Here is a 10,628-nt window from a genome sequence, read left to right as displayed (position 1 = left end):
ATATATATATATATATATATATATATACCACCCCCACGAATCTTCTTTTTAAAATGAAAATCAGCCTACAAGTTTCCCAGTTTCCCGGAGGCTCTTTCACACACTATGGTGTATGAACCCATGTCAGTCTTTGGTCCCTCTTCCTACTCAGCAACTGGCCTGGCTCCCACAGCCCAACAACACCTCCACTTGCCAGAGCCATAGGGGCCCTGGAGATAATCTGACCAAAACCCTTCACCTTGTCCTATGTTACACTCTGAGTTGCGAACAGCAGCCAATCTCGTGAGTCCTACTCCAACACCAAACTCCAAATGGAAAGGTCTGTGTTTCCTACAGCAATCCAGGAACAGCCTTCCCTCTCAACATGCCTGATGAGGGAGCGGAATCTCCAGGAGGGAGGGAATTCCTCGAATGCTCACTGCCAGGGTGCATGTCCAGGGTTATGCAGGAAGAGGAGGTCTCTGGATTTCAGTAGGTGGAGAAATAGAAAAGCCTCAGGATGTGAATATATAACCAGGGCCTCGAAGACAATGGCTACCAACTCTCATCCACCTCCTTTGAATCCTTCTGAGGATAAGGTGGCAGAGCTACTTTGAATGTGGGTGACTATCTGCCACACACTGTCCTTCAAAACTCCCAGTGAGGCTCAGCACCTGTACCTCGGTGGCCAGGGTGCCAGCGACATACACTGGGGCTGGGGGTTCAAACCCAGCTGGGGCCTGCCAAACAACAATTACAACTACAACCAAAAAATAGCCAGGTGTTGTGGCAGGTACCTGTAGTCCCAGCTACTTGGGAGGCTGAGGCAAGAGAATTGCTTAAGCCCAAGAGTTTGAGGTTGCTGGGAGCTATGACACCATGACACTCTACCGAGGGTGACATAGTGAGACTCTGTCTCAAAAAAACCCCCCAAAAAGGCTCAGCGCCCGTAGCACAGTGGTTAAGGTGCCAGCCACATGTTCCGAGGGTAAACCTGGCCCTGGCCTGCTAAACAACAATGACAACTGCAACAATAAAAAAATAACCGGGCATTGTGGTGGGAGCCTGTAGTCCCAGCTACTTGGGAGGCTGAGGCAAGAGTTGCTTAAGCCAAACAGTCTGAGGTTGCTGTGAGTTGTGACGCCAAGGCATTCTACCAAGGGTGACATAGTGGAACTCTGTCTCAAAAAAAGAAAACTCCCAGTGAATCCAGGCAAGGACCAATCATGGAATTGTGGCAGCCAGGCCAGGCTCCTTTGGGCAGGCTGTAAACCATGAGGGCTCTGCTAGGAGTCTCCAGCCCAGAGCACTCTCTCCAGTTCCCTAAAGATGACTAAAAGAACATGAAGCCTCCGCACCAGGCACAGGGCTGACCTGCTGCTCTCTTCCAGCTGTCTCTTCACATCTGATTAGAATCAGCCGTGTGAATAATACAGGCGGAATTAAGTTCTCTCTTGACTGAACCGGCTGTTCAAGTCTGTCACTAATCCAATTCCATTCTGAGGAGATGAAACTTCCTTTTTTTTCTTTGCGGCAGATCTATAAGGCTTTGTTTTTATCTTACGGGGCCTCTGATCCACTTGTTGGGGCTTGCTCCTGCTTCCTGCCCAGTGTGGGGACACAACCTGGCAGAGTCCCCTTCCTTCTGCCCACTTCTCTCACTGCCAGTTGCTGGTGACAGCCACTAGGCTGTTAAAGGGTAGGAGAGGGAGCCACTTGGCAGAACTAGGCCTTCTTACACGCCCCAAACTGTGCATGGCGTGATAAAAATATGGACATAACCACCCAATCTAAACAAGTTCAGATTTAGGAGACACATCTGTCTCCTTAAAAAGAGAAGGCTAGGCTCGGCACCTGTGGCTCAAGTGGCTAAGGCGCCAGCCACATACACCTAAGGTGGTGGGTTTGAATCCAGCCCCAGCCCGCCAAACGCCAAACAACAATAATGGTGGCTGCAACAATAAAAAATAGCCAGGTGTTGTAACAGGCATCTGTAGTCCCAGCTACCTGGGAGGCGGAGGCAGGGGAATCACTTGAGCCCAGGAGTTGGAGGTTGCCGTGAGCTGTGATGCCACATCACTCTACCCAGGGCGACGGCTTGAGGCTCTGTCTCAAAAAAAAAAAAAAAAAAAAAGAGAGAGAGAAAGCTAGCTCCTTTCAACCCTGGGAAAGGACCTGATCCCCAGCTGGTCTCCCAAACCCATGCAGACTCAACTAGCTCCTGCTCACTGCTGGGGAGGATCTCAGGCAGCTTTTCCAGATGCTCATGAGAAATGGCCGACAGCAAGGATGGAAGGCCCCCATGAGAAGCGCTCCTCTGCTCTGCCCCACAGCAGAAGGCTGCCAGCCACAAAGCCTCCTCCAACGGCACTCCCAAGAGTGCACCCTGCTGGAAAACCACAGTAAGAGGTGCTCGGCCACTCTCCTTTCAGCTCTCCTCTAAAAGTCCTTTTGGGGGATCATTTCCTAAAGTGATGGGAGGGGATCTAAATGTATTCCAGCACAGAGCCTGCAGCAGCAAGTCTGCTTGATTAAGAATGAATTACACTTTCATCAGCACAGAGAGAAAATTGATTCACATGGCCGCATTGTGATAATCTTGTTCCTAAAGCACAGAGGGGAGGGGGACAAAACTGGGAGCCACTACGGCTATCAGTGGTGAGAGAAAGGAAGCTCTACAATTAAGCTGGAGAACAAAACTAATCAGAGCACCAGGATTCCTTCAGCTAGTCTCTGGGGGCCTTGCCTCAATCCACTTATCCCAAGGGAGGAGAGAGGAAGGCAGGAGGGGGCTGTCTAATTCATTTTAAACAAAAGGACCCATAGCGCTGAACCCATTTTAGATACTAACCTAATAACTCCAGGCGCCCAGTCTCTGCTTGTCCCATAAAAATGCAGTGGAATTGAAATGCGAGCCCTAAAATCATGTTATACTTCCTCTCCGCTATTACATATGGAAAATGAAGGAGCAGGGGAGGCTGTAGGTACAGAAGGACATGCAGATTCTCCAGCAGGAGGATCCAGAGGGAGAAAGCAGACTCTGGAGCAGAAAAGTGACAGCCAAGCCCAGGAGCAACAAATTCCAACAGAATCTTTGGTCCAAGCTGTGAGAGACATCCTCCCTTCCACAGTGAAGCTGAAGGGGAGGGCCTGGTGAAGGGGATTGCAGTGCAAAATGGCCAGATTATGCTTTCCTGCAGTCTTGCTGGTAACAGCTTGCACCCAAATGCCATCTGGGGATGTGCACAAGCAGAGAGCTGTCTCCACACTTATCCCTACACAGAAGTGGAATGAAAGGCCATGTCCATCCCAAAGAACAAATCCAATTTGGTATTAACTGCTTTACCTGTTCTAGAAAGAAATCGGCCAGGGAAAAATCCCAGTGGGGCGGGAGGAGGCCTCTTTTGTGTAGTAACCCCTTAGGGACCTAAAGCAACAGAAGGATACCTGGCACTGAATCTGCCTGTGTCCTGAGTGGATGCCCACAGACCCCTTTGCTACTCTGTTCCTTTACCTGACAAAAGGACTAATCAGCCTGACCCACCTCACTGGGCAAATGGAGGCTAATGGTATATATTGAGCACTCTGAGCCTTAGGAAAAAGGTCCAGATAGACTATTATCATTTTTAAATCACCAATATCAAAAGAGAAATCACAGCAAAGATCCTAAGAACAGAACCTTGAGCCTGCAGAATGAGTTTGCATCCTGGCTCTTCCCACCTACTGTTGCAGCAACAAATCAGGCGCCAGAGAAGACGACAGGGAAACATATCTTCAGTGCTGAGGGGCCAAATGGGATGTTTTACTGCATCAAATAAGGCCCAATAATGTCCTCAGGCATTTCCTAAGGGTCGTAAAATATCCTAGGCTGGCAAGGCAAGTTTGTAGGTTCTTCAACACCTCCCAAGGAGCAACTGCTTGACTGGATAGTCTCCTGTCCAAAAATTGGATTAGGTTGTAGTCTTTGGGAAAAGAAGCTGTTAGGATCTTCTATCTGGAGCTAACAGAAACAAGCAAGAAAACTGTAAGCCCTCAACACTTATAAGACACCTGATATTTGTGTGTGTGTAGGAATAGCCTTCGGGGATGAGCCCAAGGTGTCATACACAGGAAGAACACTCGTAAGACCAGCCCTCGGCTCCCAATGCCTTCCATGTATTTCCAGAGGACTAAGAGGAAGAGTTCAGATGGCTGCTGCAATTTCTTCTATGTGTTCTGTGCCTACATCTGGTGCTGTTACTGCTGCTTATTGATCCTTCCCCACCACCACACTCCCCAATCCCCACTCGTCTTTCTTCCCTCCTCCCTTCCACCTCAGTCTTTCCCCAGCAACAACAAAAGGAAGGCTCCAGAGCTCGGGAGCCAGTGGACTGCCTTTTATGTCAGGGTCCAGGATGATCTGTCAGAAAATGCCCACTTCCTAAAGCAAGCAGAGCCACTCCGGAGCCCGCTGGGGTCATACGGCAGGTTGGATGTATTAACTACATATTAAACATAAACTATTTAGCAGCCATTGTTACAGGTGGCAATGCAGAGTAGAGGTCACTAGGGAGGCTACAGACGCTTGTATTAATTGTGGGAGACGCCTTTCACACACATGCGATTTGTCTGTGATTTATCACTTCCCCAGGTGTTTTTTAAGTGTTCTACTTCACTTCACCAGCCCCGCATCTCCAAGGGGAGTCTGCACAAATTGAAGATGACATTGGACATTTATGTCTTCCTGATTCAAGAGAGGAGGCCAGAGCTTCAAATAAATGTCAAGGCTCCTCTATTCCTGTTCCTCCACCAGTGGAAGCCACAGCTGGACCTTGACGGTTCAAACCATTTACTAATGAAATAAGCTTTCTAAGCTCCTCTACCAACCCCATGAATTCTCATCTGTCAATTTCCTTTGAAATTTTGTGCTTCCTTGGAGACCACAGGCACAAAACATGATGACTTTGTTTGCTGGCATTCAGACCAGCTCAGGATTAGGAGCCTGAAACTGGTCCCTTGACAAGGGACAAAAGCAAGACCCTATAGTGTGCCTACTCCGGGATCACATTTTCTCCTCGAAAGGGTGGTGGCACAGCTAAGTCACACCAGGCCATACCTCCTGCCATCAGCACTATGGCTTTCAGGGCTAGAATCTAGCTCAGGCCCAAGCCACCTATGCCCCCCACCCCAGCCTGGCTGCCAGACCCACTCCCCTCACTCAGAAGGCTCAGATGCTGGGATCACGCGTCACTCCCTCTGAGAATGAAATGAATCCAGGTTCCTCAAAGCGGCGCTGGGCTTGTCAGATGGCTAATACTGTTCTGACTAGTCACAAATGCCAAACCACTCATACTGATCAACTGGGAAAAATGGAAATGTAAGGAGTTAAAATTAGCAGGGAGAGAAAAACATAACCTTGCAAACCCAAATCAAAAATTAGAAGAAACCAGTGAAGTTAATTCCGGCATTTTAAGTTTTCATTCATCTCCAACTGCACACCTGTCAATACAAATAGCAACTATGCTTACCACAGTTGTGTGCACGAATGTAGCAGTGTGGCCCACGATGCCTTCTTTGTCCCTCACCACAGACAGATTTGCTTCTTTTTATTTATTTATTTTTTTTGAGACAGAGCCTCAAGCTATCCGCCTGGGTAGAGTGCCATGGCATCACAGCTCACAGCAACCTCCAACTCCTGGGCTCAAGCGAGTCTCCTGCCTCAGCCTCCCAAGTAGCTGGGACTACAGGTGCCCGCCACAACGCCCGGCCATTTTTTTTTTTTTTGGCTGCAGCCATCATTGTTGTTTGGCAGGCCCGGGCTGGGGATTCGAACCCACCACCTTAGGTGTATGTGGCTGGCGCCTTAGCCGCTTGAGCCACAGGCGCCGAGCCAGATTTGCTTCTTTTTATATTTTTAAGCCCTTACTGAGTTCTTACTGTGCATTAGTATTTCATGTACATTTTCCCAGTTTATCTTCATAACAATCCTAGGGAGGGATAAGAACTATTTTTATTTACCTTTTACAGATAAGGATACTATCCCTTAAGAGAGAAGAATTTTAGAGAAAGGAACTGGCAGAGCAGTGGTAACCTCAGTTAACCAGACTACACAGACTCTCAGCATTTGCATTTTGAATTATCGTGAGTGTTACATGGTCCTCATGGGTACTACTAAACACATCTGCCTCTAAGAACTCTCAACAAAGCAGAAGGAACATTGAAAGTGAGGAAGAGGAATATGCCTGGGTTGTAGTAGGTAAGAGACCTATTCTTTCATTGAAGAAATAAATCTGTGATCAAAAACCATTGAAAACAAAACAAAAAATCAATGCAGGCAGGTTTAGATCCAGATTAATGGGCTTTTAGGACACTGGAAACTGTTCCATTTACTACCAGCCTTTGTATCTCTCATGTACATTTTAGATAGAGTTCTGCCCTGGACACATAGGTACCCACACTTCCAAGCCTGAAGCTGTGCTTCTCTTCATGTCAGCCCAGACTGTAGTGGCCATGACCCCAGAGACACCCCAGCTTAGGGAGGTGGCTGGTAGGTCCTGACTACCAGCCACAGGGTCAACCAAAGTCCATAAATGCAATGTACATTGAACTTCATGTGCAGCAAAAACCACCATCATTTAATCTAGTGATGGGAACCCTGTTGCATCAAAAGCTAAGTCTAGGATGAGAGTAATGGCTCATAGCTGTAATCCCAGCACTCTGGAAGGCTGAGGTGGGAGGTCTGCTTGAGGCCAAGAGTTTACAATTAGAGCGAGCAAGGCCAGTGCCTGTAGCACAGTAGTTACAGCGCTGGCCTCATACACCAAGGCTGGCAGGCTCAAACCCAACCCAGGCTAAACATCAATGACAACTGCAATAACAACAAAAAAAATAGCCACTGGCTTGGCGCGTGTAGCATAGTGGTTACAGTGCCAGCCACAAACACCAAAGGTGGCGGGTTCGAACCTGGTCCGGGCCAGCTAACCAATAATGACAACTGCAATGAAAACAACAACAACAACAAAAAATAGCTGGGTGTTGTGGTGGGCACCTATAGTCCCAGCTATTTGGGAGGCTGAAGCAAGAGTATTGCTTAAGCCCAAGAGTTTGAGGTTACTGTGAGCTGTGACACCACAGCACTCTACCTAGAATGGCATAGTGAGACTCTGTATCAAAAAACGAACAAACAAAAAAAGATTGGCCTAAGCAACATGGAGAGATACTTGTCTCTACAAAAAGTAGAAAAATGAGCCACGTATGGTGACATGTGCTTATTACTTGAGAGGCTGAGGCAGGAGGATCACTTGAACCCAGGAGTTAGAAGCTGTAGTGAACTGTGACATCACCATAAAACTCTCGCCTGGGCAACAAAGTAAGACCTTGTCTCACAAACAAAAAAAGAAAAAAAAAAGCCAACTCTATACTTTTATTAACCTTTGATTAATCAAAGTTCTTAACTAGAGTCTGTAGAGGCTGACAGTCTTCTTTGAAAACAGAAGAACAGGGCAGGTACAGTGCCTCATGCCTGTAATCCTAGCATTTTGGGAGATTGAGGCAGGAGAATTGCTTGAGGCTAGAAGTTTGAGGTTGCTATGAGCTATGATGATACCACTGCACTCTAGTCTGGGCTAAGACTCTATCTCAAAAAAAGAAAAAAAATTCAAAAATTAAACAAATGAATGAATAAATACATCCATATGTGTCCTAGAAGCAGTGCAAATTAAACTAAAAATGAAACTTTTGTCTACAACAACAGCTTAGTGAGAACTGATGGTCAAAATCAGGAACATGAAGAATTTAAATATTCTGCATCATTATAGAAAGAAGAAAGATGAAATCATCTTCAGGATGAACACCACAGTTACATGTAGGGCATATCTAACAGCATCAACTGAAACTAAGCAGGATTTTTTGTTTTCCCCTGTTGTAACTGCAAAGTTCAATAAAGCAAGGGACAGGTACTGTGGGGTCACTACTCTAGCAGATGATTTACCTGGCCTGCCCATGCCCATGCGGCCATAATTGCCCTGCTCAGAGCACATGCTGCCTGGTGTCAGGGTACAAATGCCCTTGTGGAGTAGGAAAGCTGAAGAAATAAGACCCTGCCAATAAAAGTGTCACACACTTGGGCAGCGCCTGTGGCTCAGTGGGTAGAGTGCCAGCCCCATATACTGAGGGTGGCGAGTTTGAACCCAGCCCCAGCCAAACTGCAACAAAAAATAGCCAGGCATTGTGGCGGGCGCCTGTAGTCCCAGCTATTTGGGAAGCTGAGGCAAAAGAATCGCCTAAGCCCAGGAGTTGGATGTTGCTGTGAACTATAATGCCACAGCACTCCACCAAGAGTGATAAAGTGAGACTCTGTCTCTAAAAAAAAAAAAAAAAAAAAAAACATTGTCACACCCAAATCAGGGTTCACGCCACGAATTCTTAGAACCACTGACAGTGCAAATCCATCTTATGATAAAATCTATCTGGGACTTTAATAACTTCTCTTGCTGAGATAATGACCACGAATAGATCTATCTTATACCAGATCTCTTTTTGGTAGAAAGCTTCCAATGGACTTACTCTACTCCAGCAGCCAAAACTGTAGTGAGGACTCCAAAAGGCACATCCTGCACTACTGTCGGACAGAACTAGGCTTGTTGGCATGGATTAGGTGAGGAGCAGAGGAGGATGACATTCTATCATGGGGCAAAATAAATGCTCTGTACTGCCTAGACATGCTAGAAGAATAATGACAGTTACAGAAGAAAAGCAGCAATCATTCAATTAATTCATTCAACCACCACTGACCCCTTATCTCCCAGGTGCCCGTGACTACACTGCTCAGTGTGAGTTCACTACAACTACAGCTCTACTCCAGACTGTGAAGAAACGGAAGCAGAGACAGCTGGGCACTGATGGATCAGACAGTCCACTCCAACGGACTTACATACCAGAACCCTATGCTTTTTAAGTGCTTTACTTGAAAAGAAAAGGGATGTATACAGACAGGGGAAGCTTGGAAAGAAAATGAGCCAGCAGGGGCTACCTCTTTATTCCATGATCGGGAGCTATCAGGTATGACCATGGGTCTTTAGGTTATTACCACATGAAAGGTCTTGATTTTGAATTTAAGACACCAGTCTTAAAATCACCCACATTTACTGCATTTCCATGCTAGGATTATTTATCTAAGAAATACGCCACCAACACAAAGAACTTTTAGATACATCTGACCAGACAAGAAGCCATGACCTTCCCCAGACCAACAATGACACAAAATGGGAAGGATGATCAGTTCTACAGCCCGACATGCTCTTCAGAACAAGGCAGCCTTTTGCGGCCTGGAGCCGGGTCTGGCTCCACTGGACAATGCCTACTCTCAGACTCAACGCATGCTTTGGCCAGTACCCAGGTACCACCTGCCCTCAGGAGAGCTCAGTGTGGCCCAAGGACAGAGACAGGCAAGCTCATGCATGGGTTAGTATCACAGAGGGCAGTACCATCACCACATACAGAGTACCTGGGAATAACCTACTTTGAGGGCTCAAATGCAGATAGGTCTTCTGCCTTGGGCTTGAGGCTAAACCAGCAAAATAAAATGAAGAAAAACAGAAACATACCCTGTGATATCAACAATGACACATATGCCATTTGCAAATGCTCAGCCCTGAAATCTTGAAAACAGGTGACATTGTCTTTAATGGCTTAGAATTGGGTCTCTCCAGCTTTTAGCACTCCAGGTCCCTGTGTCCAGGACTCAGCTTACTGCAGCAGCAGTAGTAAAGATGAGATTGTTCCTAGTACCCAGATGATAAGGGGAATGAGAGGGGTGGGGTGGGGTGTCTGAGGCAGATCATTCAAGAGCTCACCAGCTCACTGAGCCAGGAATTCGATACCAGCCTGGGCAATATAGTGAGATCCCATCTCTAGAGAAAATTTTTTTAAATTATGTGGGTCTGGTGGCACACAGTATAGTCCCAGTTACTTAGGGGGCTGAGGCAGGAGGATTCCTTGAGCACAGAGTTCAAGGTTGCAGTGAGCTATGATCATACAACTGCACTCTAGCCTGAGCACCGGAGTGAGACGCTATCTCTAATTAAAAAAAAAAAATCTTTTAATTGTTTTCAAAAGGAAATCCAGTAAATTACAGAAGCCAGAGGAAAGAAAAATGTGGAAATGCCTTTTCTTCTAGATTATACTACTGAAGAAATTCTCTACCCAGCGCCAGTTGTAACTGGAGTCGAAACACAGAAGTTGGGGCTCCCTACTATACCCCTCAATGATGGCAGACAGACACAGATCCTTGTAGTTTGTAGATACTGCTTAATCACTGAAATCACAGATAGTCTTTCAACTGGGCGACTGCTTCAAAGACTAGTGTAAAGAGTAAAAAATTAACCATACCAGCCATTTCTAAACTTAATGAACAGAGTTATCTTAATAACACTATTTTATAGATATCAACCTGATCCTGGGCTGGACTATTAGTTAAGAGCACAAAGGACCTTCCTGCTTGGTCCAAATAAGAGAAATATATTCTTGGATGATAATTAGTATGGAAAATAGCTTCTAAATCTCTCTCTTTTTTTTTTTCCGAGACAGAGCCTCAAGCTTTCCCCCTGGGTAGAGTGCCATGGCATCTCAGCTCACAGCAACCTCCAACTCCTGGGCTCAAGCGAGTCTCC

General features: G+C 46.5%; 1 protein-coding gene across 4 annotated transcripts in view; it reads right to left on the bottom strand.

The window, feature by feature from the left end:
* Positions 1–10,628, bottom strand: part of NF2 (neurofibromin 2) — a 112,505-nt gene that overhangs the window by 5,052 nt on the left and 96,825 nt on the right. The window contains exon 16 of one of the 4 annotated variants that reach the window (XM_023513302.1): positions 9,479–9,523. The exons of 2 other annotated variants lie outside the window; for them this stretch is intronic. In XM_023513302.1, the coding sequence (XP_023369070.1) occupies positions 9,488–9,523 (36 nt within the window). In that variant the 3' untranslated portion in view covers positions 9,479–9,487. Of the gene's footprint in view, positions 1–8,623; positions 9,524–10,628 lie in introns of those variants that run through there. One more of the 4 variants, XM_003789860.1, reaches the window with a different exon arrangement.

Source organism: Otolemur garnettii, unplaced genomic scaffold (assembly GCF_000181295.1).
Source record: "Otolemur garnettii isolate 467f Iridium unplaced genomic scaffold, OtoGar3 scaffold00038, whole genome shotgun sequence".
In the NCBI taxonomy this organism is placed as follows: Eukaryota; Metazoa; Chordata; class Mammalia; order Primates; family Galagidae; genus Otolemur; species Otolemur garnettii.
This window is presented reverse-complemented; position numbering and strand designations above follow the sequence as displayed.